The sequence below is a fragment of the Triticum dicoccoides genome, chromosome 2A (genome assembly GCF_002162155.2).
Source record: "Triticum dicoccoides isolate Atlit2015 ecotype Zavitan chromosome 2A, WEW_v2.0, whole genome shotgun sequence".
Lineage (NCBI taxonomy): Eukaryota > Viridiplantae > Streptophyta > Magnoliopsida > Poales > Poaceae > Triticum > Triticum dicoccoides.
In genome coordinates this window covers 433,326,478-433,353,789 of record NC_041382.1, presented here as the reverse complement: position 1 = coordinate 433,353,789, position 27,312 = coordinate 433,326,478, and the positions used below count along the sequence as shown (strand labels likewise).

The 27,312-nt window shown below is 46.7% G+C and overlaps 3 protein-coding genes across 4 annotated transcripts; 1 reads left to right on the top strand and 2 right to left on the bottom strand.

Annotated features, from left to right (window-relative positions):
- Window positions 1-9,497: 9,497 nt before the first annotated feature.
- Window positions 9,498-15,089, top strand: LOC119354803 (protein FLX-like 1). Of its 2 annotated transcripts, none has more exons than XM_037621547.1 (5): window positions 9,498-10,050; window positions 13,088-13,320; window positions 14,131-14,294; window positions 14,591-14,667; window positions 14,778-15,089. In XM_037621547.1, the coding sequence occupies exons 1-5, from the start codon at window positions 9,505-9,507 to the stop codon at window positions 14,844-14,846; spliced, it is 1,089 nt and encodes a 362-aa protein (XP_037477444.1). In that variant the 5' UTR covers window positions 9,498-9,504; the 3' UTR covers window positions 14,847-15,089. The 2 variants fall into 2 exon arrangements, with proteins under 2 accessions (XP_037477444.1, XP_037477443.1); XM_037621546.1 differs by having other exon boundaries at window positions 9,500-10,050; window positions 14,751-15,089.
- A 295-nt stretch (window positions 15,090-15,384) lies between these two features.
- Window positions 15,385-26,380, bottom strand: LOC119354804 (SH3 domain-containing protein 3-like). The gene is made up of 10 exons (XM_037621548.1): window positions 26,227-26,380; window positions 24,807-24,929; window positions 24,469-24,538; window positions 18,079-18,227; window positions 16,633-16,734; window positions 16,343-16,540; window positions 16,185-16,247; window positions 16,025-16,105; window positions 15,836-15,910; window positions 15,385-15,716 (listed from the first exon to the last, which is right to left on the bottom strand). The coding sequence occupies exons 1-10, from the start codon at window positions 26,284-26,286 to the stop codon at window positions 15,600-15,602; spliced, it is 1,038 nt and encodes a 345-aa protein (XP_037477445.1). The 5' UTR covers window positions 26,287-26,380; the 3' UTR covers window positions 15,385-15,599.
- LOC119354805 lies at window positions 20,728-22,956 on the bottom strand. Its single transcript, XM_037621549.1, has 2 exons — window positions 22,330-22,956; window positions 20,728-22,003 (listed from the first exon to the last, which is right to left on the bottom strand). The coding sequence occupies exons 1-2, from the start codon at window positions 22,952-22,954 to the stop codon at window positions 21,960-21,962; spliced, it is 669 nt and encodes a 222-aa protein (XP_037477446.1). The 5' UTR covers window positions 22,955-22,956; the 3' UTR covers window positions 20,728-21,959.
- Window positions 26,381-27,312: the final 932 nt, after the last annotated feature.

The window sequence follows — 27,312 nt, the reverse complement described above, 5'->3', positions numbered from 1 at the left end:
TGGAGTGGCCTCTGATCATCCTATGATCACCCGACTTGGGCAACAAGGTATGCCTCAAGATTGTGTTGATGGTGGTCAGGCCAGACAATAGATAGTATACATAGCCCATCTTGTGAGTCTCCAAAGCTTTGTCAGGAATCGCCTTATACATGTTAGCCATGGAGTTGTGATCTTTCTTCTTCTTGGCATATACATCTATGTCATCTTCATGCTCTGCAGGGGCATTGATCAGTTTTGCCCACTCAGCAATTACCGATTGGTACCTGGTACCCTCAGACATCCAGACAATTCTGCCATCAGGATAGAAATGTGATGTGGAGTAGAATTACATGATGAGTTCATCATTCCACTTGGTCAACTTCTAACCCACAAATTTGTCTACCCACATAGCCTGAAGCACCCATGCACTCCTGGAAAGTGATATTCATTGTTGTCAATATACTTCCGGTCTACCCAATTCATATTGCACACAATGGGCTTCTTATCTAGCAGAATGGTCTCATAGAAGTCCTGCTGCTCCTTGGTGTGAAACATGTAATCCACAGCAGTCCTTCTCCTCACAGCATATGGATCAGATTGTCTCCATAGTCTGAGACCTGCATCCTTTCTGATCTTCATATTCTCAGCCATTGGATGGTTGTCATCATGGTCTGTGATCTTGGGCTGGAGCTTCCTAAGTACTTGGGCTTCAGCCTCTTCTTCTTCCTCCTCAACTTCAGTCTCAGGCACTTGGGCCTTGTTCTTCTTAGCAGCTGGTATATTCCTTGTGCTCCTCTGTGGTGCAGTCTTCGGGCTGGAGTAGAGTCTTTGGGGGCAGTCTTGGGCTTAGAAGAGGCAGCCCAGACTTGATGGCATCCCCCATCAGCTTTTGAGCTTTGGGTGCTGGTGCAGCATCCTCTTCCTCTTCCTCTTCATCCTCAACTGGGTCTTCTGTCGGTGTCAAAACCAGCGGATCTCGGGTAGGGGGTCCCAAACTGAACGTCTAAGGCGGATGGTAACAAGAGGCAGGGGACACGATGTTTACCCAGGTTCGAGCCCTCTTGATGGAGGTAATACCCTACGTCCTACTTGATTGTTCTTGATGATATGAGTATTACAAGAGTTGATCTACCACGAGATCGTAGAGGCTAAACCCTAGAAACTAGCCTATGGTATGATTGTATGTTGTCCTACGGACTAAACCCTCCGGTTTATATAGACACCGAAGGGGGCTAGGGTTACACAAAGTCGGTTACAAGGGAGGAGATCTACATATCCGTATTGCCTAGCTTGCCTTCCACACCAAGGAGAGTCCCATCCGGACACGGGACGAAGTCTTCAATCTTGTATCTTCATAGTCCAACAGTCCGGCCAAAGGATATAGTACGGCTGTCCGGAGACCCCCTAATCCAGGACTCCCTCAGTAGCCCCTGAACTAGGCTTCAATGACGATGAGTCCATCGCGCAGTATTGTCTTCGGCATTGCAAGGCGGGTTCCTCCTCCGAATACTCCATAGAAGATTTTGGACCCAAGGATAGTGTCTGGCCCTACAAAATAATTTCCACATACCACCGTAGAGAGAATAATATTTCCACAAATCTAATCTGCTGACGTGTTTTGATAGCACGACGTTACGTCATGGCCCGGTCATTATTCGAACCGTTTCTCTCAACCAGCACCGCACATACCGCAAGGCGATTTTCCTAACACGTCTTGTCGAAGCAGAGATCGTGTCCCCCTTATTACGGGATTCTCATCAATACGGACATGGGTAACCCACTCGTGCCCGTTGGTATGACTCCTAGATTTTAGGCGAGCCCAAAACGGACGCGAGGAGGACGCTTGACATTCACCCTCTTTATAAAGAGGCCAAGACCTGTCCCTTTTTTCTCTCACGCTCAATCGAATCCTTCCCCCGCCTCGAGTTTCAACACCCCAGGCTCAGGTTAGGCACTTCGGACCTTCAACCATGTCCGGATCCAACCTGCAAGGTCGGTGGATGCCTTCCTCTGTCACAGAGGAGGACATCAAGAAGCTGAGAGAGGTCAGATATCTGACCGCCAAAATTTCGCACAGGCTGCCTGCCCGAGGGCAGGTCATCCCCACTCCCGAACCCAATGAGAGTGTTGTGTTTGTTTCTCACTTCCTCCGAGGACTAGGCCTCGCTCTGGATCCCTTTGTTCGGGGACTCATGTTCTATTATGGGCTGGATTTCCACGATCTGGCCCCAGATTCCCTCCTTCACATCTCGTCGTTCATCGTCATATATGAGGCCTTCCTCCGCACTACCCCTCACTTCGGCATGTGGCTCAAGACCTTCAATGTGAAGCCGAAGATGATCAAGGGGCGGCACGTAGAGTGCAGAGGTGCCGCAATAAGCAAAAGCGCTAATGCTCCATGGCTAGAGGGTTCCTTCCCAGAGGTATCCAGTTTGTGGCAGCGGGAGTGGTTTTATATCACAGCTCCCCGAAGTGCCAAGTGGGCAGCCGTCCCTGCCTTTCGCTCGGCCCCCCCACCACAACTAACGTCATGGATCAACGAGGGGCTAAACTGGGGTCCAGTAAATGATGTGCCGATATTGCAGAGTCGCATCCGAGATCTCATTGAGAGAGACGTCAACCTGGTCACGGTGATGCAGGTCATGCTAGTTCGCTAGGTCCCGCCTTGCAAACGTAGACCTCTCTGTTTGTGGGAGTTCAACCCGAAGGGACCGCGAATTATTCAGCACTTCCTCGGCATGACGCTCGAGGAGATGTACAAGTTGTTCTTCGGATCACAAATAAAGTGTCCGGACACCACCGAGGATGCAGGTCTGAGCTGTAATCACCCGGATACCCAAGTAAGTAATCCCATGGCCGAACACACTGTTTCTCTTATTCATCATAACATCATTCTGAGAAGTCGCTTTTTGACCAGGACTAGATAACAAAGGCGAAGATGATCAGGTGTCCGGCCCCCCTTCCTGAGGGCTTGGCCAATCCAGTACTAGACAGAATGCTGGAGCCGGCGCCTTATCAAGTGCCCTCGAAGGAAGATAAAGGAGGGAATAAAGAGGCCGGAAGCGAGCCTCACTCACTACTCGCTCCAACCGGGGGAGCGAGCGCCTCCACGAAGGAGGACAACCAGGGAGAAGAATCTGACATTCCCTCTCCACGGGGAAGGAAGAGGACCACCTCTGAAGATCCGGAAACAGAGGTTTCCAAATGAGGGAAGAAATCTTCGCCAGAGGGTCCTGTCCCGGGGGGTACCCTTGCCGCACAGTGTCCGCCAGGGAATCAGCCCTCTACCGAGCTGTAAGTAATCAAAAAGTACTTAGTAGTGAAAATATCCCACCTTACTTCTGAAGACAATAACCGAAGCTTATATCTTGTAGTTCGGATCGCAGCCCTTCTCGACAGAGTTCGTCTTGGGGGATCTTCTTCTGGAGATGATGGAGAGTGAAACACCTCCCCTTGCCACCCTGCCACATGAAGCGGGCGACCCTGAAGTGTCCTTGCGGAGGGCTTCTCCTGATCCGCCAAGGCCAGGGGGTAATCCCTTGGCCACCCGGAGTCCTCAGTATTCGGCTCCTAAAGAGAGCAACAGAAAGAGTCCGGAACCGTATAGTGTGCGGTCGGATGCACTGAAGGATCTTCTGGAGCAAGCGGCCATCTCAGAAGCGCATCGTACGCTAATGAGTACGGTAGTTGAAAGTAGGGATGGCAATTTAGCCCATGGGTATGGGTATCCGCGGGTACCCTACCCAAAAATAGTGGGCATGGGCAAGACTTGGCAAGATTTTGTACCCATGGGTAATGGGTATCCATACCCGCAAAATATATGGGTAAGGCATGGGTATGAGATTGCGCCCATGGGCAATCCAATGGATACCTAGAAAACATTAATAAATTAAATAACTCCTATGACATGCGGGGTCTACATCCAAGTCCTATGGCCCAACTTTTAATCCCTTATTCCCTAAGCCAACCATAGCTCATAGGCTCGCAACAACTAGCTCGCACTCCTCCTATGTCCCATGTGACTCCTCGAAATGATGAAATCTCGACTCATCACCAATGCACTCTTTTCCAACTCTTGAACTAGCGAACCCCAGTTCCCATCGCCGCCTTCCACTATGACGGCTTCCACCAACCACTTATCGTAATCCCTTGCCTCCTGGAATTGGCCACACATTGGAGGACGCCACGTCGGTACTAGATTGATCGCCCATCATCACTTGAATTTTACACTCATTTATGTACTTCTTTAAATTTTAAATGATATATGTTGTACCCATTGGATACCCATTGGGTACAAGATACCCGATGGGTATGGGCATGGGTGTCAATTTATGCCCATGGGTATTAAAATGGATGGGTATAGAAAGTTTCTATGAGTATGGGTTTGGGCAAGAGGAGGCGATACCCACCCATACCCTACCCATTGCCATCCCTCGTGCAAGCTTATCTTCTGTTACTTTCCTTGCTTGCTTGTTTACTTATTGTTGTTGTATCATATAGGTTGCTCACCTAGTTGCATATCTAGACAACCTACTTTGATGCAAAGTTTAAATTGGTAAAGAAAGGCTAAAAATGGTTAGTTGCCTATTCACCCCCCCTCTAGTCAACTATATCGATCCTTTCTGCCGGCGCCCCATGTCTTGATCGGTGCTGTCCATAACGTGTGTAGCTCCTCTTTCAGTAGCCCGGGATACAAATTAATATCATTTCCTAGTTGTTTCGGCCCTTGTATCAGCATACTCATGTGTATGTACGTTTGTCTTCATGTACTTCCAGAGGGGAGGTTGTACATCCGTACAAACACGGGCCATGTGCTACTGTTGGTATTCTGGTTGCCAAACGGATTCATGTCACCCGTAATCGTGCCAAGCACGATATTCCTTGGATCATCTGTGAAATATCGATATTCAACGTTGAATGCTCTCCACTGGCTAGGATCTGCGAGGTGTCTCAGCTTCAAATCATCTCTATCGCCAGGCTTCACCCTCTCCGTGTGCCAGCGCATGAGCTCTGCTTCCTTAGAATCTATGAAATAATGATGTAGACGAGGAGTGATCAGAAAGTGCCATACAACTTTCCGAGGAGCTTTCTTTTCGGCCTTCTTGTATCGAGAAGCATTGCACACTAGACATCTAGTTTTTTCCGTGTGCTCCTTCCGATAAATGGTGTAATCTTTGATGCATGCGTGGTATCTAATGTGTGGCAGATTAAGAGGGCGCATGATTTTCTTGGCCTCCTCAACACTAGTAGGACACAGGTTCCCTGCGGGAAGAACCTTCTTTAGATACTCCCTCCTTTTTTATTTACGCTGCATATTAGGTTTGACCGAAGTTAAACTTCGTAAAGTTTGACCAAATTTATAGAAAAAATATAAACATTTACCATAACAAATCTATATGATGTGAAAGTACATTCAATAGAGAATCTAATGGTATTGATTTGTTATTGTATATGTTAATATCTTTGTTTATAAACTTTGTTAAAGTTTACAAAGCTTGACTTTGACCAAAGCTAATATGTGTACTAAATAAAAATGGAGGGAGTACTTCAAAAGCTCATTGAGGCTTGCGTTGGTCCATTTCCTTTTTGCCTCCGTCTTTAGAAGTTCGAGCGTGAAACTCAAGTAGGTCACCTCGGGATCGCAACCATCATACAAATGGAGTCTTTGAATCTACCTCCAGTTGCGCCAGCTTGGCCTCCTCTCTAGAAGTAACTCTGTCGCTAGTCATCTTCGTGCGAAGTAGGTCTCAAACATGAGGGTCCTGCATGACTGAACTTAGTAGCGACGAAGACTACGGCGTGTCCACGTCTTCTTCATCATGTCTGGCCTCTTCTTCGCCTTGTCCGACCTCTTCTTCGCCGCCATGTCCAGCGCCCTCTTCTTTGGGTCCATTATCGGTCATCTCTTCGTCTGGCCCCAATGTCGTTATTGGCTACCCCGTTGACGTCCTCATCCTCATCTTCACTTATCCACCGAGTATAGTCATCCATGAAACCAATCATGGGAAGGTGCGCCTTCAAAAAATCATCCTTAAAGGGGTCGAGCCAGACTCCTCCTTTGCATCTTTGACACAAACATAAAATTGCCTTTCGGTTATTTTCATACATGTCGTGCACCACGGATCGCAAGTATCTTTCCACCATCCTTCCACCAAACTTCATGATTGCATGCGCGGTATAAGCAAAAGAATTATAATCATGCATGCATGCATCAAAATCATACAAAAATTCGACATGACCTTCCCTAAAAATAGGACATATTGAGTTTACCCGAAATTCTTCGAAATGGAAATAAATTGACATTTCGGCAAACGTAAGCAACTCATGCCAGACACAATTCGGCAAATACACATAGGCAACTCATGCCAAATGCACAATTTCCATCATATCACCCGATTCGGCCATATCGCACGCGCGCACACACACACATATTTCCATTCTTGCAAAACACTACTTTTTACTCACCTGGCTATCTCGAGAGAGATCGAGCACGGCGATGAGGCCGGTGTTGCGAGCTAGGGATTAAAAGTGGACAAAGATGGATTACTTCATTAATGATGGGAGGTAGACAGATTACTTCATTAAATGGGTATATTTACTTGGGGAGGAGACGACTCTAACTAGTGGAGAGGGGGGATAGCTAGCTAGTGAGACAAAGTGAGGAAGAGAGGAAGGGGGCATTAATGGAGATGGTGGAGGGGGCCATTAAAGGAGAGAGAAGAGAGGTAGGAGGAAAGGGGCATTAATGGAGAAGATAGCTAGTGAGACAAAGCCAATCAGGGGAGCAAGTGAGGGAGGGGAGGGGAAGGGAAAAAGGTGGCTGTTGCGCGCTTAGCAGTAGTGAGGGGCAAGGGCACGTGCTACTGCTATCAGATTAGCTGTAGCGCTGGGTTTGAAGCTCGCGTTGCTGCTATGTGGGGCCCACTAGCTGGCCCTATGTATCCATAGTCGCAGCGCCGGGCAGATGGTCCATGCTACTGTTATCAGTTTAACAGTAGTGTGGGTCTTATACACCGCTCTACTACTATAGTAGCCCTAGGGGTATGGTGGGGACCACCTAGCAGTAGCACATGATGGACAACCCGCGCTATTGCTATGAGTTAACCTATAGCGCGGGGTTCATGTTGGGTAATGTAGTAATTCAAAAAAATCCTATTCAAGATCTATCTAGGAGATGCATAGCAACAAGACGGGAGAGTGTGTCCACGTACCCTCGTAGACCGAAAGCAGAAGCGTTTAGTAACGCGGTTGATGTAGTCGAACGTCTTCACGATCCAACCGATCCAAGTACCGAACGTACGGCACCTTCGTGTTCAGCACACGTTCAACACGGTGACGTCCCTCGAGCTCTTGATCCAGTAGAGGGTCGAGGGAGAGTTCCGTCAGCACGACGGCATGGTGACGCGGTTGGTGATGTGATCCGCATGGGGCTTCGCCTAAGCACTACGACAATATGACCGAGGTGGTAAACTGTGAAGGGGGGCACCACACACGACTAAGACTATTGATGTTGTGCCTTTGGGGTGCCCTCTGCCCACGTATATAAAGGAGAGGGGAGGAGGAGGCCGGCCAAGGGGGAGGCGCACCAAAGGGGGGAATCCTACTAGGACTCCAAACCTAGTAGGATTCGTCCCCCCTTTCCTTCCAACGGAGAGGGGGAAGGGGAAAGGAGAGAGAGGGAGAAGGAAAGAGGGGGGTCGCGCCCCCTCCCCTTGTCCAATTCGGATTGGGGCAAGGGGACGCGCCCCACCTCCTGTGGCCTGCCTCCTCTCTTCCACTATGGCCCATTAGGCCTAATAACTTTCCCGGGGGGTTCCGGTAACCTCCCGGTACTCCAAAAAATCCCCGATCTTCTTCAGAACCATTCCAGTGTCCATATATAACCTTCCAATATATCAATATTTACCTCTCGACCATTTCGAGACTCCTCGTCATGTCCGTGATCTCATCCGGGACTTCGAACAAACTTCGGTCATCAAAAACACATAACTCATAATACAAATTGTCATCGAACGTTAAGCGTGCGGACCCTACGGGTTTGAGAACTATGTAGACATGATTGAGACACATCTCCGGTCAATAACCAATAGCGGAACCTGGATGATCATATTGGCTCCTACATATTCTACGAAGATCTTTATCGATCAAACCGCATAACAACATACGTCATTCCTTTTGTCATCAGTATGTTACTTGCCCGCGATTCGATCGTCGGTATCATCATACCTAGTTCAATCTCATCACCAACAAGTCTCTTTACTTATTCCGTAATGCATCATCCTGTAACTAACTCATTAGTCACATTGCTTGCAAGGCTTATAGTGATGTGCATTACCGAGAGGGCCCAGAGATACCTCTCCGATACTCGGAGTGACAAATCATAATCTCGATCTATGCCAACTCAACAAACACCATCGGAGACACCTGTAGAGCATCTTTATAATCACTCAGTTACGTTGTGACGTTTGATAGCACACAAAGTGTTCCTCCGGTATTCGGGAGTTGCATAATCTCATAGTCAGAGGAACATGTATAAGTCATGAAGAAAGCAATAGCAATAAAACTAAACGATCGTTATGCTAAGCTAACGGGTGGGTCGTGTCCATCACATCATTCTCTAATGATGTGATCCCGTTCATCAAATAATAACACATGTCTATGGTCAGGAAACTTAACCATCTTTGATTAACGAGCTAATTAAGTAGAGGCATACTAGGGACACTCTGTTTGTCTATGTATTCACACGTGTACTAAGTTTCCGGTTAATTCAATTCTAGCATGAATAATAAACATTTATCATGATATAAAGAAATATAAATAACAACTTTATTATTGCCTTTAGAGCATATTTCCTTCAGTTCAGCCCCACGTTGTTGCTACGTGCTAGTAGCGTCGGTCCATTACCCCACGTTGCCGCTAATAGTCTACCTATACGGTTTTTCATAATAGTGAGTAGTCAAGATAATCATCATGGGATTGATCACATTGAACGCATTGCACTCAGATGGACACGACGGCCATGGTTGGTGACGACAGGAAGAAGGATAAGCGGCAACACGGATGAGGCGCTATGCTCAAATAGATAACGTGCACTTGTGGATGGGTCTTCAGTCGTGTTTATTGTGCTATAGAAACATAGTGATATTTCCCCCCGTTGCGGATATGTTCTTTTTTTTACAACAAAACGCACATGCATGTTTGCTAGTAATAATAATAACTAAATTCTCACGCGTGACCAGTCAGAGAGAGTATCATACCGTTTTTCAAAGAATAAGGATGATCGCCAGTTAGGGTGGTACATGCGAACGCTGGTTGGCATTTTATGTGCATAGGGTTGGCAATTCCTTTTTTTAGTTCTTTTTAGTGTATTTTCAAAGAAAACTACCACCCTTGGATCGAGATCAGAGGGCTCTCGAGGCATTCGCCAGGAATTGCCCCTGAGGAACGTCAGGTAGATAAGATTTCCGAAGAATCCCTTCCCACTCCTCAGCGAAGCATGGAATTAATAAATCTTTCAAAGCTGTTATGTGCAAAAATATCTGTTCGTCGGCGTCCCTTCAAGGCTTCAGCAACCCTTCGGTAGGGTTCCGGCGACTCCGCATGGCCGGTCGCCACCGTAACCCGCTGCCTTCTTCCTTCTCCCGCGGCGCCGGTGCCGGAAACCACCCGCACCCTCCTCCGCCCCATCACCCTCATCTCCCGCCTTACCACCTCGACGAATTCCGCGAGCCGCCGCGCCTCCCCCCGCACCACCTCGATGACTTCCGAGACCCGGCTCGCCTGCCACCTGGCCACCCCGACAGCCTCCGCGAGCATCCTCCTCCGCCGCGCCACCACTTCGCAGGCCACGGCGGAGGGGCCCTGCCCCCCGCATCGCACATGGCCGCGGCGCTGGAGGAACGTATCGGCGCGGAGATCGAGGAGGCGCACGCGCTGCTCGGACAGAACCAGCGACTCTCTGCGACGCACGTGGCGCTCGTGCAGGAGGTCTCCGCCGTGCGGCACGAGCTTGGCCACACCGCTCGAGCCATCGGCGCTGCCCAGCAAGAGGGAGATCTCCGTATTCGTGAGGTGTGGATGCTTTCCATTCGTCAAGTGCCCTGAGTTAATCAATCTCTCTTTGCATTGCAAATTCAGTGCCAATATATACTCATCCCTGCTTAATGCAAACTGCAACATTTAACCCAGTACAAGAAGCTCCACAAAGCCTTTTTTTAGAAAGAAGCTCTACAAAGCCTTGAGCCTGTATGATGCGACTTTGGTGTTACATACATTCCTAAATTCATCCTGGCGTTGCAAATGTAGGAAGTGACCCCTTAGAGTATGATATGTAATGCATTTTGTGTATTCATAACGACTAACAACATGCAAATTTTGACTTATCATCACCTATTTCCAACTGCTGTTGTACACTGTGTCTTAATTTTGCATAGGGCAACGATAGTGTATTGTAGTTGCAGCAAGTCTGAAAGCTGGCATCCATTGATGCTCTAAACTGCCAAAGCCGTGGGGAGATGACCCAAACAGCATGGGGGCCAGTATTATGCCACAATTGGTTTCCTGCACCTGTATCTGTGAAGATGAGAGATACGATAACAACATGGCAACTAGAGAAGCACGTTTTATTTTCCTCACAGGGTAGGGCTGAAGCAAGGGAGGAACTGCCACCCTTCATTTTCTTTCTCTTGAAAGTCTAGGGTTAGTCTCCTCTTTTTTTCCTCACTTTCTTTCCATCTCCCGTATGTTGATGATGCTGGGAGCTTGGCGGCAGTAGTGTTATCCGTTATGACATCAGGAGGCATGAGAAGCCACTAATCTAGAATCCTGTGTTTGTACTTCTCTCTGTGTGCGATGCCAAGTTGCCCAGGCCAGTTTTGTAGACGGGACAGGCTTTTGCTGGCTCGCGCTGGACCATGATCTATCTTTTTTCCTTTGATCTCATCTTCCTGTCCTTTTTGCAAGTACATAAACAACTGAGTCAAGGCAGAGATGAAGAAGAATGTAAACGTAATATAATATACAAGTAGTGTCACTTCTATTTTCACAAATGGCAAACAGGACATTTCACTCATGCAAATGTAATATGCAAGTCTACATTGGCTTACATTTTCCTGCGCTTATTTGGGCCGAGAACTAAGCGTCCCTCTGTTGGGAGCCATGGGAGTGTGTCGTGTGTGCAGAACACAACACCGGGGACAAGTGATGCCCCCTCTTTTTGGTTCGGAGAGGGGAACCGAGACACTCGAATCCAAACTCTACAACATGGTGGTTTTACCCAGGTTTGGGCCGCTGAGTAACGTAACACCCTACGTCCTGCTGGATTTTCTCACTGGATGTGACGAACAATGTTTACAAGAGATGGTTTTTGTTGCCGGGGCTTGCCGGGACTAGGAAATGGGCTCTAGTACGTGGGTGTAGACTTGCTAGGAGTCGAACCCTGATCTAGGTAGCTTGGACCTCCTTTTATAGATACAAGGGGTGGCCAGAAGTGCTACAAGGCAGTACATGAGGTAGTTGCACAGTGGAGCTGCTCACACGCAACTTGCCCTCCAAGGGAGGCCATGCATGCTTGATAGCACGCCCTGAGCTATGGCTGGCCGCTGCAGGTTTAGGCCACTGTTGGTATGAGCAGTCCCATCACTGCGCCTGCTAGTGACAGGTCGTTAGCGGGCCTGAGGTCGTTCGCGGGAGGCAGATGACGGGTAGGATCTTCCCCGGAAGAAGCTCTTCCCCGTGGTGACCTTGGTCTTGACGGTGTCGAGGGTGTCAGAGAGCCCTTCCTCAGGTGTGATGATCTTGTCAGTGAAAGTCTTCACGAAGATCTGCATCTGGAGGAGGATTCTTGACAAAGATCTGCATACCACCACATTGCCGGGATGCAAGGTGGTAGCATGGATTGCTTCTGGATGTTGTAGTCATCCGTGGCGCGTCTGTCCTCGAACCACCTGTCAGCAGTGAAGGCAGCCTCGCCCACCTTGGAGGTAGGCTCCCATGGCCTCAGATCTTGACGAAGATCTACTTGCCACCTTGAAGGGGGCGGAGTCTTGTAGTACACGGGCAGCTAGCCCGTGCCTGCTCGTTGGTGGGGCTGCCGCGGCCCACGCAAGATGGATCCGTGGGACCCCAGTCTCCACGGAACAGACAGAGTGTGCGAGCGCCAACCTCCCAGAAGGGTTCAACTCCCATTGGGTGGAATTCTTTCGGAGTGCCTGGTGTCTTGGTCATTCTTCTACAAACAATTCCACCAGGTGCTAGTGCCTGATTGGTTGAGTTTTTTTAGTACTTATTTGGGCCATTTCCCCCACATTGTTTTGTGGACTAGAGTATCGATACACAAATTCTTGATGCAATGGGTGTGAATTCCAAATTTTCTGTGCCACATATGATATATCTAAGTGATATGTGAGATCTGGATACAACACAGAGAAACTGCTGCATCTGCCTTCATAAAGATGCAAAAGCCTCCCCTACGCCAACTCTTCGTCCAAAAGAGATTTATGAGCACTAGAATTCACTCCTTCAACGTGACTTTGTAACTTCTGTTGTATAACCGTTTTTGTATAAAGTATTTGAAATTACATAAATATTTCATTATAGTTTATATATGCTTGCTTATATGTAATATTTTTTCAACCGCACTCTTATTTCAAACCACACAATCCATTGCCTATAGTTCAGTTACAAAACTATCACAGCTTTTTTACTTGTTTATAGTTAGTGCATTTTGCATGACATGTTATACTGTTTCGTTTGTTACTGGTTCGAAGCCGTGTACCCGGCACAATTTTTTTGACTACTTTTGCTCAAGATACCCATTATATGGTAGTGTTCTTAAAATATATTCTGACTTCGTATGTTATTATTAAAATTCTCTTCTCTTTGATAGAAATCTGCCTGAGTTAAATTCTCCCTCCGTTCCTAAATATAAGTCTTCTTAGAGATTCCAATATGGACTACATACGGAACAAAATGAGTGAATTTACACTCTAAAATATCTATATACATCCGTATGTAGTTCGTAATAAAATCTGTAAAAAGACCTATATTTAGGAACGGAGGGAGTAGATTAGTTTTGGCATGTAAAATTGACTTGTTTTCTGTGTTAAAGGTCTATGAGAGGTTAATGAAAATGGAAGCAGAGCTCCGAGCAGTAGAGGAGATGAGAGCGGAACTTGCACATGTTCGTATGGACATTCAACAGCTGGGTGCAGCAAGACAGGAACTCATGGGTCAGATTCAGGGATATACACAGGATTTGGCTCGATCAGCAGTAGAGTTGCAGCAGGTGGCTGCAGTGAAAGCCGAGACCCAAGAACTCAGGCATGAAACACAGCATTTAAGGCGAGTCCCCTATTGACCTTGCATGTACTCTCTCTATTTGAAAATATACCTGTTCAGTATTTTTTGCAATACAGTCATAATTCATTGGTGCTTTCTATGTTATGCCCTGGTTTATCTTTCTCCTCTTGGCACTAATGAGGAAACATTCTCTTGGTCCTATAGCCTCCTTTACTGGTGTGCCTGATCAAAGTACAGCATACAATTTCAAATGAAGTGTTTTATGGAATGGTTCCACCCCCAAACCTGTGTAGATATCCACTTAAGCCCCTGAGCTACCCATGAATTTTAAATACTGGAACACCTAATCACCTATAGTGATTTCGAAGCCGATTTTGCCACTGTGGATATGAGATGGCATCTCTGCTATCAAAAGGCCACGCTAGGCATATTTCTCTATTATCTCTCTCTCTCTCTTGAGCACATGAACGTCCCAGTCAACAGAAGAAAATGCGCTAGACGACTAGCTCCGTCCACCACCTACATGTGGTCCGGGTTAGCCTCTGCTTTCACCTTTTCACACTGACATGCCTGTCACCTTGTGTCACTGGGAAAACCGCCTTGTGGGTAGTGCTTTGTTATGGGATGTCTAGGGGGTAACAATAGCCAGTTTTGCTGGTTAGAGGGTAAAAAGTGATTTTCTTAAAGCTCGATGCGACAATATGGGTTTATTAAGTTCTGATTGAAATGATTTGTCAAATTGGATTGAATTGAATTTTAAATTTCCGTGAAGTAACACCGAGAAAGGTGAGGTTGCAAGAAGCCCTTTATTTTTCATTTTGTGAACTTACATACTTTTGAACCAACTTGCAGATCCAGTATTGAGCTTGAGAAGAAAGGATATGCAGAGAGTTATGAGCAGGGACAAGAGATGCAGAAGAAATTGGTTTCAGTTGCTTCTGAAGTGGAGAAACTTCGTGCTGAGGTTGCTAATGCTGAGAAGAGATCACGAGCTGCTGTATCTGCAGGCAATCAAGGTTTGTTTTTACATTATATTGCATTTGTTCCAGATAGTAGTTGTGCTACTTATCTGGACTGCTCAGGCCCAAGGGGAAGTAAAATTAGCTAAGTATTAAGGCAATGCAAATTGACATGCTAAATACAATTCTGTCCGCAGCCAAACTGCTTGAAAAAGACACCATCATGAGCCTTAAAATAGTGAAACTTTGTATTATTCTATCAAGGGCATAATAATTAATAAGTAAGGCTGACTATATAGTACAATTTGCATGTATCTGAAATGTGGATTATGCTTTGTGCACCCATCCCGCAGGTTATGCTGGAAGCTATGGAAATCCTAATGCCAATTATGCTGCAAATCCTTACAATGCTGGATACAGCATGAATCAAGTATGTCTTATGCTTTGTTTTTGAGGGCATTCTCTTTTGTATCCTTATTTGAATCCGCGTCTCAGATGGCATCTTTATCTCAGTCAAATGCTACTGATTCTGGTTCTCAGTATGGGGCTGGGGCAGCGCACAGTTCCTGGGGCGCCTACGACATGCAAAGAGCTCCAGGACGGAGATGAATAACGACATCCTCCTTTTTCTTTTATTATCAAATCTGGTCCTGTTAGCAAAGTGACAAACGGAGATTTCTGGCACAACCTGATTTCTGTGCAATGTTGATTTATGACGAGTCAGATATGCCTTCTGTATTTGTTGACCTTAATCTGAGTGAGTTACATGCTCAAGTGTACTGCACGTTACAGTAATCCAGGTTACCGCAAAATTGCATTTTGTGTACAGTTTATTACAAGCATCTTTTCCCAGTGTTGCCATTACCATTGATGTAAAAAAAACCGACATGGGATGCTCGTGTCAGTAAGAACCTGGGTGATGATTAACGAGTAATGACCCACCATTGTACCGAATAGCGACACAAGTTAAATCCAGTTCTTTTTTTTTTCTTCTACCTCAAGAACAATGGTGTAGAATCATATCTGATCATCAGAAGGTGGATGTATCATGAGGAGTACTGGCATATACCGACTAAAATTTGTGTCGCCCACAGCATTGGCGTATTAGGCGATGCAACATGGTCATGTCAGAAGGCCAAATACTATTAGACAAGAAGAAGCAAAACCAATCAATAAAGTACAGTAGCATACTAGCAAAATAATTTACACTCGAAAGAAAGCAGCTCACATTGCAACTGACATGTTCTGAACCACTCGTGGGAGGTGCAAGATGATATACAACAAACAAATAACCAAGTTATTGCACAGAAAACAGCACGAATCTACATGACAGCTAGAAGCATTAGAAACTAAGGCGCCAAACTATGCCTGCGGGAAGACTTTATTTGGGGGGATATTCTCGCGCCTCTCGACATAGGCAGCCGGAAACCACCCTGCCTTCGCTCTGCATTCCCCTTCCGCCCAACCGTTGGGAGCAATCTGGAAAAGCGCAAACAGTTAAGCACCGGATTTTATTTCATCCATCCCTAGATTGCTTTCTCCATCATGCATCAACAAACGAGCTCAGTTCCTTTTCGAATGACTATAGGCACACTGACCTGACGAACAACAACATAATCACCAACAATTAAGCTCAGCTCCTTCTCTGTGGTACCATTGAAGTTATGCACTGCCTGCAGCACAATGGAAAGGGGGCTGGTAACTACAATGCGGAATTCAGCTAAAACAATTTACAGTGCGGAATTATGAGTTATTTATCTGGTATTGTCAAGCTGCTCATATTTCACCTCAGCGAGGAAGTACTGGGCCATCTCGGCACGCTTACGGGAAGGAGGTGCAGACTCTCTCTTTTGCTTCTCAGATGACATCTATCAAGAGCAATCAGTCAAGATTACAACTGCAAGAAATGACAGCTTAATATGACTAACAGGGTGAGAAAAACTATACCTCAGCTTCAACATCATCAAGTATGGCAGCTAACCTCAAATAGAACAACTTCTCTGCTTCTACCTTCAACAGGATGAGTGACCAAGCCATAAGCAAAAACCAAACCGAACAAACCAATTGAAATATGTAACCCATATGCTAGAGGAAGGCACTCCTACCATGCCAACCAGGCGCTGAAGAGTTACCCTCTTTTGCTGAGATTCAACAGCACCAAGTGCAGCAACAGCCTCTTTTCCCAACACAGCCATGCTTGCTTTGTGCTCTATCATCTTACCTTCAGATTGCTCAAGTTTTGTAGTGTGCTCAGCAACTGGAGATTCTCTTACCCGTGCCTTCCTTCTAGCAATTTCAGCAGACTGTTCGACAAGGAGGTCAGGGCAAAGTACTGTATTATGCATCGCAATACTACTACTTCTGAACATGATGCAAGGAGCAAGACGCCACGTACGAGTATCTCAGCTTCATGTCTCATCCGGCTATAACGTTGTGCAAAACCACGAGCTTCTTCCAGGGGAGCGCACACAGCCATCGCCTTCAATGGATCTATGATCTGAAATGCCAAATAGATGACAGAATACTTAAAAGTTACACTTAAGCGCCTTACAAATATGACTATTAATGGTCTTATATTTCTATCATAATATCATATACTTCAGAAGCTCCGATTTGTGCTGAAAAAGAACGTTGTTACACTCACTATATTATCACAACTTATGGCGAACTGGTATAAGTTGCTGCGAAGAGAGAAGATAGGACAAACAGTTGTGCATTGTGTAGGAGGCATCAATACCATTCGGTTTTAGAGCACTGGCATGTTTGAGTTTATGGGGTGAAACTTTAGGTAGCTCGTCTAAAAAAATACTCTCAGCTACTCAGATAAACTGGGCTATTGCCGAGACCTCAGATGAACATTTCCAGTATAACATTACATCCATGGATGGAATCTTACAGATATTTATTGTTAAGCTTCATGCCGTAGTACGGCTAATCTCTGTTCGGCGGTGCTAACGAGGTACACCTGGTATTCATTGCCGATGCAGAGTTGGAGGACGGCGGCCTTCTGTTCCTTATCATGCATGTACTCCACATCCACACCGATGATCTTGTCTGGCGTGCCTCGGAGCAAGTGCTGAACTTGGCGATCATCTTGTCGGCATGCCTAGCTCTGCTGGTGCAGACGATGTGGAGCTTCTCGATGCCGTAGTGCTTCCTGGTGTACTTGTGGGACGGCAACGACATTGCCGCACCAGGAATGCTCTTGGTGTGTTGGTTTGTCTTTTGGGGCGAGAGAGATGGAGAGAGAGAAGAGCAATGGCGATGGATATGGCCGAGGAGTTGCTAGCCTCTGTATATATAGTGGGGTGGAGCGAGGTCGTGGGGCTGGTGGTAGTGCATGCATGGCAACCACTCAGAGAGCGTGGGGTTAGCTGCGTTAGTGGCCTGGAAAACTGAACCGCTCAGGCTTGATTTTCACCACGCCTTAACCGCACCGACTGTCATATCGGTCATAGCTTAACTGATTACGTCTCTCGTTTGAGCTTCCAATAAGAAAAGCTTGTGAGTTTCTGTCTTTTCCCTCCCACGGTCATGACCGGTGGGGTCAGCAACATTTCTTTGTCTTTGGTGGGTGTAATATACATGTAAATTTGTTGTGTTAAATATATTTTTCCTTTCTTTTTTCCAGATTTTTTAAACTTTGCTATGCACTCAGTTGTTTTTGTAAGGAAATTCAACAACTTATTTTTTTATTCAGAACTCTTTTTGTGTATGTAGGTTGAACTTTTTACACATTTGAATCTGAACTGCTTTAGCCCAAGTTTTCATGTCCACTCTTAGAAATCAACACATTTCATCTGCATGGAAAACTAGCTCAAAGAGCGGTCGATAGAGTTACCTGAGAACATAAACTTCTATTGAAATCTTCATACTCCTTTTCAACATTTCTCAAAGCACCTCCATACAGTGATGCGGCTTTTGTAAGAGCTTCACCATCAGCATTATTTTCACCTCCATATCTATAGCAATCCTCAGAAAATTTTGTTCCTGTGATCAAATGCAAGAAAAGGTGCACCTACATCACCCACCAGATGTTGAATTTGGAGATATGGATAGATCAAGTAATGTATTTTAAGAAAATATGATTCATTAATAGAATTTTTACCATGCTGTCAGCAGGCAAAAGGTAACTGACACAAATTTAGAATTCTTTGGTAAACTGAAATGCATATCTTAGTAACATTGAGTCCGCAAGTGTAAAAAATAAAGAGGCCGCAAGTGGAGGGAGCAGTCTCAAAAGACACTTCATAACATTTACTAGCAAGACCAATCTAAATTCTGTAGCAAGAACTATAATGTCAGTGAGAGCCTCCTAGATAGATAGGTGCTACACCAATTTCACGTTTTTCTGTTAGCATTGTGGTCAGTGGAATAACATGATAATGGATCATGTCATTCCATTCCTCAAACCAAACAAGGTACTTTTTTGTTAGGATCTGATGAACTTATGTTGAATCGGGAGATGGGTACCTTCAGACAGCAGCCTCGCTTCCTGTCTTGTTTCCTGCGTGAGTGTGTGTCTAAGATGTGGCGGCTCTCACGGGAGAAGGGAAGAGGGGCTCCTCTTCTAGGTCAGCACCTCTCATGGGCTTGGGCCCAAGAGACAGATCTTGATGGGCTAGGGCCCATACCGGTTCAACACTCCCCCTCAAGATGGGTGGTAGATATCTATCATCCCCATCTTGTCACACGCCAAGTTACAGTCCTTTGTTCCCAGTCCCTTTGTCAAGCAATCTGCAAACTGCTGCCTAGAGCTGACATGAGTAAGGCTGATGATCCCAGCATCTAGTTTCTCTTTAATGAAGAAGCGATCAATTTCCACATGCTTCGTCCTATCATGTTGAACTGGGTTATTAGCAATGGCTATAGCTGACTGATTGTCACACCACACTCTTAAGGGTCCCTTCCTCAAAAGTTTCAACTCGCATAGTAGGTGCTTCACCCAGAGCATATCACACAACCCTTGAGATAATGCTCTATATTCAGCTTCTGCTGTTGATCTAGACACAACAGTCTGTTTCTTGCTTCTCCATGACACCAAATTTCCTCCCACAAACACACAGTAGCCTAAAGTTGATCGTCTATCATCTTGACAGCTAGCCCAATCAGAGTCACTATAGCCATCCACCTCAAGATGTCCACTCTTCGCAGATCACAACCCTTTACCCGGAGTCCCCTTCAAGTATCTCAGGATTCTGTGAACAATATTAAGATGCCCACTCCTTGGTTCATGCATGTATCTGCTCACCACCCCCACGGCATACGTAATGTCAGGCCTGGTATGACACAAGTACAATAACCTTCCAACCAGCTTCTGATAATCTTCCTTATTCACTAGCTCACCTGATTGTGCTGTTATTTGATGATTTTGTTCAATCGGAGTAGGGGCTGCACGACATCCCATCATGCCCATGTCACTCAAAAGATCCAAGGTGTATTTTCGTTGGCACAAAGATATTCCCTTCTCTGTCCGAGCCACTTCTATGCCAAGGAAGTACTTGAGATTTCCCAAGTCTTTTACCTCAAACTCCTTGCTCAGACACCCCTTCACTCTCTTTATTTCCTCCTCCTCATCTCCGGTGATGATGATATCATCAACATACACTGCAACAATGGTGATCTTCTTATCAATGTGTCTATAAAACACCGTGTGATCACCATTACATTGGCCATACCCCATATTCCAAACAGCTCGTCTGAACCTATCAAACCATGCCCTCGGCGATTGCTTCAGACCATACAAGGATTTCTTCAGCCTGCATACCTTCCCTGTAGTCTGTTCTGTGCCAAAACCAGGCGGTATCTCCATGTATACCTCTTCTTTCAAGTCACCATGTAAGAAGGCATTCTTGACATCTAACTGGTGCAATTTCCACCCAAAGTTTGCAGCACACGAGACCAATACCCGTACTGTGTTCATCTTTGCAACCGGAGCAAATGTCTCATCATAGTCAATTCCATAAGTTTGACTATATCCTCTGGCGACCAATCTAGCCTTATACCGTTCCACCTTGCCCTCAGGATTCTGCTTCACAGTAAAAATCCACTTGCAACTCACTGCTTTCTTTCCTGCCGGCAATGTGGTTAGCACCCATGTCTTGTTTTTTTTCAATGCTTCTAACTCCTCTATCATCGATTCACGCCACTTCGGATCTTGCTTTGCAGCCTTCCAATCCTTAGGGATAGACACAGTTTGCAGAGAGGCAACAAACGCCTTATGAAGGTGACAAAGCCTTGTAAGACACAAAATTGCCAATATCAAGGTCATCACAAGCATCATCCTTTGGCAGAGCCTTCCTTGCTACCTCACCCTTCCTTGCGGCTTCACGTGTAGGTTTTCGCAACGCAATGGGCAGCTCCACTATGTCAGATGAGCTTGCCTCACTGCCTTGCTGCTCCCCCTGCACTCTTGCCTCACTGCCTTGCTGCTCCCCCTGCACTCTTGCCTCACTGCCTTGCTGCTCCCCCTGCACTTGTGGTTGCCGTCGAGAGTACACCAGGGTATTCGTCTGCCATCGATCCCGAACAGGAACCTGGAGAGCACCAATCTTAAGTGTATCGACAGTTGGCTCGACATGAGCCTGCACATCATCATCAGTGATGGTACTAAACGGAATTGTACCCACTATTGGTTGAACTTGAGCCTACACATCATTATCAGCGTTAATGTCCACAGAATCCCCGTGAGTATGAGACACATCCTTCTCCCCCTCTTGACCATCATGCACAGGGTGTAGGTGGTCAAGCTCTGCAAACAGCAGACTGAGATCAGTCGGCTCACCATAGAATGGCTCAGACTCCCTGAACGTAACGTCCATACTTACAAACCTGCGTTTTTCAGAGGGACACCAACATTTATACCCCTGCTGACTAGACGAGTATCCCAAAAAGACACACTTCACTGCCTGAGGATCAAGCTTGCCAACAGATGGTCGGTGATCACGAACAAAGCAGGTACTGCCAAACAACTTTGGCGGAACAACAAACTTATTATCTCCAACGAGCAACTCAGACGGAGATTGCATGCCAAGTATCCTGGAAGGTGTCCGGTTGATCAAGTATGTGGCTGTCATAACTGCATCATCCCACAAGAACTTAGGCACATTCATGGTAAACATCAACGACCGAGCAACCTCAAGAACATGACGATTCTTTCGTTCGGCCACTCCATTCTGAGGGGGGGTGTCCGGACATGAAGTTTGATGAAGAATCCCATGGTCAGCCATGAAAGCCCCAAAAATGTTGTTCACATACTCCGTTCCATTGTCCGTCCTGAGCACCTTGACATGTACCTAAAACTGGTTCTTTACAAGAGCATGGAAGTTCTGAAAACAGCTAAACACCTCATCCTTGTGACGCATCAAGTAAATCCAAGTCATGCGAGAATAGCAGTCAATAAAGGTAGCAAAATACTTCTTCCCATTCATTGACACCACTGGGCTAGTCCATACATCCGAATGAATAAGCATAAAAGGAGATATGCTCCTGAGCCCCTTACTCACATATGAGGCCCGTGTGTGTTTTGCATATTCACAAGCATCACATGTCAGCTTGCCTTTGCCTATTCCACACATAACATCCGGAAATATTCTACTCATCTTATCAAAAGATACATGCCCCATCCTACAGTGATGGATCATCGCCTGCTTCTCCTTATCCTCCATGGTCGCAGCACACACCAAGTCCGGCTGCACCTCCTGGTCCATGTACCAGAGCCCCCTACGCCTGGTGCCAGTCCCAACCGTCTGGCTCGTCTGTCGCACCTGAATCAAGCAACCAAACTTGTCAAGGATCACACGACAGTCCATTTGATCAATGAGTGCACTGAAAGAGACCAAATTGACAGGAAAGGCTGGCACATGTAAAACTGACGATAGGGAAATGGTCGGAGTACACTTGGCTGTACCAACCCCTATGATTGGTTGTTTTGTGCCATCAGCCGTTTGTATAATGCCCGTGTGAGAGGGAGGATGCTTAGTGTAAGACTCGAACACACAGGAGTTACTAGCAACATGCTTAGATGCTCCAGAGTCAAGAACCCACTCTGGAGCACTCTCATTAGTAGCAAGAGATGCTCTTTCCGGATTACCTTCATCAGTGGAGGCCCAGTGAGCAAAGTCTCCATAGACAACATCATCTACATCTTTGCCTTTGGACGTCCCAGTGTCTCCTGCAACGGCCATGTGAGCCCTCTGACCCCCTGAGTGTCCTGAGTAGCCACCTCTGCCTCTAGAAGCCTGGCCCCATGAGGTCTCTGAGTATCCACCTCTGCCTCTAGCACTTCTACCTCTGCCTGTTCCCCCTTTGTTATATCCCCTGCCTCTGCCACGAGTTGGACATTCTCTCTTCCAGTGACCTACCTCCCCACAGATATGACATTTGGTGGGATCTCCCCACCCCATGCGCTCAGTGACTGCAAATGTCGAAGCTGGCACAACCTTCACGTCTGCATGCTCAAGGGATAGGCGCACCTCCTCTTGAGTCATCGCTGCAATAGCCTCGGGAATGGTAGGCAGACTAGGTTGGTGCAACAAGGAAGCCTTCCTGCCATCAAAGCAACCTTTGAGGCCAGCCAAAAATTTCAGCACACGCCTGTGTGCCATCCACTTATGCCCTGACTCGATTGAAGCCGCGTCATAGAGTTCCAGGGGATCACAGTTATCCTGGTCAGCCCACAGAGCCTGCAGTTCTGCCACGTATGTCATCACTGACATGCCATCATCTTGGCGCAGCAACCTAATCTTGTCCTCAATCTGAGCAATGAGCATGACATTGCCCTTGCCAGAGTATTGAGTGGACAGAATCTTCCATATCTCAGCAGGTGAGGATAGCCCCTCCACAGAGCGTCCAATGGAGGGCATCACAGAGTTCAACAACCACACCATAAGTACAGAGTGGATGACCTTCCACCTCTTGCCCTCTGCACTACGCTTGTCCCCTGGTTCTACAACGGTGCCCAACAAATATCCATCAAGCTCCTTCTGCTCCACAACCCACAAAGCCCTCCTGGACCAGCTCAAATAATTTGTTGCCCCCTCTAGCTTCATGTCCAGGGGCGACATTTCAAGCTTTTGAGCCACTTCCTATCGAGGAACGATGGCCCCAGAGTTGGACTCCGCGAGGATCTTAGCGAGCTTCTCCAAAGCCTCGGCAAGACCAGTTGGTTCAGCCATCGTTTGACAGGATAAGCAGCAACAGCAAAACTCAGCCTCAGAGAGTCTTCTTTCCCAAGCAGCAGCACCACCACCACAACAACACCAAGCTCACAACAGCAAGTCCACAGAGAAAAAAAAATCTCTGTAAAGCACACAAGCGGTGCAGCCCAGCCTCTTCCTGTTCCAGAACGAGCAGTCCAGCAGGCTGCACTTCTTTCTTCCTCTGCCGCAGCACCAAGAACCAGCCGCACAAGCACCAGCAGCTCAGCAAGCTTCCAGGAACAACACAAGGCAGCAGCAGCAGCTGCAGTTCCTCTTCTGTTCAGCAGCACCAACAGCAGCAGCTCCCCGCCGCAGCCTGACTCGCACACAGCCCAAATCCGCCGCTGCCTTCTTCCTCCTCCTCTTCTTGCCGCAGCCGCCTGCACAGCCCGCAGCAGCCCTCCTCGGCCGCCCCCTTTGCAGCTAGCCACCCCAGGGACGCGAAGCAGGACAAGAGGAAGCAGCACCTTCCCGACCGCGTCGCAGCTCCTCGAGCCCAGCCGCGCCGCCGCCGCACGCACCACAGCAGACCCGCCGCCTCGCGCACGCACGCAGCCTCCTTTCTCGCCTGACCCCGCTGGGCCCCACCGCCGCCTCTCCGGCGAGGGACTACGCCGTCACCGTCGTCGCCTGGCTCTGATACCATGTTGAATCGGGAGATGGGTACCTTCAGACAGCAGCCTCGCTTCCTGTCTTGTTTCCTGCGTGAGTGTGTGTCTAAGATGTGGCGGCTCTCACGGGAGAAGGGAAGAGGGGCTCCTCTTCTAGGTCAGCACCTCTCATGGGCTTGGGCCCAAGAGACAGATCTTGATGGGCTAGGGCCCATACCGGTTCAACAACTTACAAGTTACAAGCAACCCATTCCTTCAAGCAAACACCCCTTATTTTCTGCAGAGTAGACATTCTACCTTCTAATCTGAATATATTACTAACACGTACCCACAAGTAGCATAATTCCCCCCATTCTGAAAGAGAACCGAAGGCTGACAGAATAAACCAACAAAGTATGGAGGACAACAGCTACTACATACCCACTTCAATATGCTTGCTTCCAATAGACACCAAGCCTTCAGCTGCTCGAACTATGTCCTTTTGAAAATCCTGTAAGTGTATATCCTTTAGAACTGACAGGACTAAACTCAACAAAGCACATAATGCATCAATGCAGTTGTGCAATAGTTTCTATAGTTATTGACTATAAAAAGGTCTAATGAACTTAATGCAATAAGATATGTTGATAATGATGGTCTATTCATTGCAGCATGGCACAGAAAAGGGAATACATGTTTGATTGCAATGTTATTTTTTAGCTTGCTGCTCACACTACACAGTTACGTATCCCCTGACATTGTAATTTAACCGTTCTTACCCTTCCAGAACGAGTAGAACTGTACAATTTCTCAAGCCTTTGATGTTGCTGTAATTCAACTTCATCAATGACAACAGAATCTGAACGCTCGTAACCAGTAGTGCTGAATTGTTTTATCACAGCCTGCAAATTTAATTCATAAGACGTAAGGAAACATAGAATTAATCTTAAACAGAGCACCTGCAGCCCTAGCAGAAACATCAAGAATAATGTAGGCAGGGCAACACCATCATCCTACAAATGATAAACTCTTTCAAATTTACGTTTTCGGGTATTATATTTGCACAAAGACGGTTGCTGCCTCAATTAGAAGGTATACACAAAAGAAGTAATGACACGTGCTCACATCGTGGAATGTCATTGCAGAAATGGAGTTATGAGCATGTTTAGACCACAAAAACAAATTGTGAATGCTAATATGGTTATGCTACAAAAGTGATCTCAAATTTAGCCCTTTTTTCATACAGAAATTAGTAGCAATGCGTAGCTTTACGCTTCTTATAGATAATTAATAACGGGGTTTACATGGAAACTCCACGCATGCCAAGAGCAATATAAAAGAAAAACTCAGTAGTGATTTGCATATATAATGGCATGCCGGAATAAGAACATCTGCATTGATGGCATGGTAGACACTAGAATAACTAACCTAGGAGTGCATGAAAAGGAACAGACCACTGAATTGGACCCTTTCCTAAAAAGGGCCACGGAAATCTTTTTTCTAGAGTCAAGGCTACACAAATTTAGTTAGAGGATTCTGCACATACATTTGTAGAATATGCATATGGAGTACATTGCCCATCTCTAGCGCAATGGTCAATGGGGTTTCACAAAGTACACATATGCTCTGATAAATAGAACCTAAATTGTCATTTTTGCCATTCTGTACTTCCATTAAAAAATAAAAACTTTTCCTGAAGCAGTAATAAAGAACTTTCTCTTCCATTAAACTGTAGCACGAATCCATTTATTTCCATATATACCAATCCTGACACTGTTGTAAACATGAGCAAAGAACGGCATCATTACAAGCAAATAGGAGTATTACATGAGCTAAATATAAGAGCAGGCAAACAAGCTCCTCAAAAGCACAAAAGACCAGCAGCGTAGCTTCACACTAGGGTGTGAACGGTCTGCAATCCAAATCGGTGGCAGTTTAGGATAAGATTAAACAGTCTGCAGTCCAAATCAGTACTAGTTCAACAGTCTGTAGTCAAAGTCAGTAGCAGCTTGGGGAATTAAACCCTAAGAACAGCGTAGCAATTTCGATAGCAGATCCGAGGTTCGCAGGCGATCTCGCTCGTTCCTTGGCGGCCTCCACGCGCACAGCGAATCAAATCATGCCAAGGCGAAATCTCTCGCCCCTGGACCAACGACTAAGCCGCGAGGCAGAAATCATGAGATCTGGGATGGTGCTCACCTGCTGCTGCTTGGCGACCTGCTCCTTGAACTTGCTCGCCTGCTTCCTGAACGCCTCCATCTCTGCTCTACTCGCCTGCTCCCCTGCCCCTCCTCGTCCTCTCTCTCTCGCTGAGATGCGCACGCCCAAACACAGTGTACCTGGCCAAACGGGCCGGCCCGGCCCGGCCCATCATAATCGTGCCTGGCCAGGCACAGCCCGCCAGGGCACGATTACTATATGGGCCGGCCCGCGTGCTGCGCCCCCAGGCCCAGGCACGGCCCAGTTAGTAAACGGGCTGGCATGTTGGCCCGTTTAGCATGGTGGGCCACATATTTTCAGCCTGTTATTTGACGTACTAAGCGTTTTTTAATCTATTTTTATATGTTGGGCCATATATAAATGTATAAAAAAACATAATCGGGGCGTGCTGTGCCGGCCCGCGTGCCCAGCCTCCAGGCCCAGATAGGGCCCAGGGCGTGCGTGTGCTGAGCCCGGCCCGTTTAGCCCGTGCCATGCCTGGCCCAAGGCGGGCCGTGTCGGCGTGCTCATGGGCCGGCCCGAAAAAAACGACCCATTTGGCCAGCTATAAAACACACCGGTGGGCGGTGGCCCTACACGCCGAAAGAAAGGAACAACGCTGCAACGAAATCACGCCCGTTCATCAAAGGCTGTAAGAACGGGCTCGGCCCATGTCTGCCCATTTCGGCCAGCAGCGAGCCTCGCGTGCGTTCGGTTGTGCGCTCTCAATGGCGTTTCTTATTTAGCGTTGTAGGCATCTGTTATAGGCAAATTTACAAACAAGCGCCCTCACTCGTGCAGCTTCATTTCTGCAACCACAGCGCCAGGAAGCGGGATATGTTAAGCTTCAACTCTTTACTTCTTTCATTCCTTGTCTCTTCTTTTTTTCTTTTTCCTTTTTTCCATTTTCTGTTTTTTTCTTTCTTCTTCTTCTTGGTTTATCCCTCATCGATTTTTTCTTTTCTTAAATACCTAAACTTTTTTCAAATCGATGGTGTTTTTCTTTTCAAATTTGATGAACTTTTGTTTTCAAAATCTATGATTTTTTTCTATTTTTAGTTAATATTTTTAACGAATGAAGAGTTT

Excerpts from the sequence above, each read along its gene's own strand:
- LOC119354805 (XM_037621549.1), bottom strand. The coding sequence starts at position 22,954 with ATGTCAGTGATGACATACGTGGCAGAACTGCAGGCTCTGTGGGCTGAC. Across the intron at positions 22,004-22,329 it reads CTGGGCCTCCACTGATGAAG|GTGCGACAGACGAGCCAGAC; the intron begins GTAATCCGGAAA and ends TGCTTGATTCAG.
- LOC119354804 (XM_037621548.1), bottom strand. The coding sequence starts at position 26,286 with ATGGAGGCGTTCAGGAAGCAGGCGAGCAAGTTCAAGGAGCAGGTCGCC. Across the intron at positions 24,539-24,806 it reads GTTCTACTCGTTCTGGAAGG|GATTTTCAAAAGGACATAGT; the intron begins GTAAGAACGGTT and ends ATACACTTACAG. Across the intron at positions 15,717-15,835 it reads ATTATGTTGTTGTTCGTCAG|ATTGCTCCCAACGGTTGGGC; the intron begins GTCAGTGTGCCT and ends GCGCTTTTCCAG.
- LOC119354803 (XM_037621546.1), top strand. The coding sequence starts at position 9,505 with ATGTGCAAAAATATCTGTTCGTCGGCGTCCCTTCAAGGCTTCAGCAAC. Across the intron at positions 10,051-13,087 it reads GAGATCTCCGTATTCGTGAG|GTCTATGAGAGGTTAATGAA; the intron begins GTGTGGATGCTT and ends TCTGTGTTAAAG. Across the intron at positions 14,668-14,750 it reads CTGGATACAGCATGAATCAA|TCAAATGCTACTGATTCTGG; the intron begins GTATGTCTTATG and ends TCTTTATCTCAG.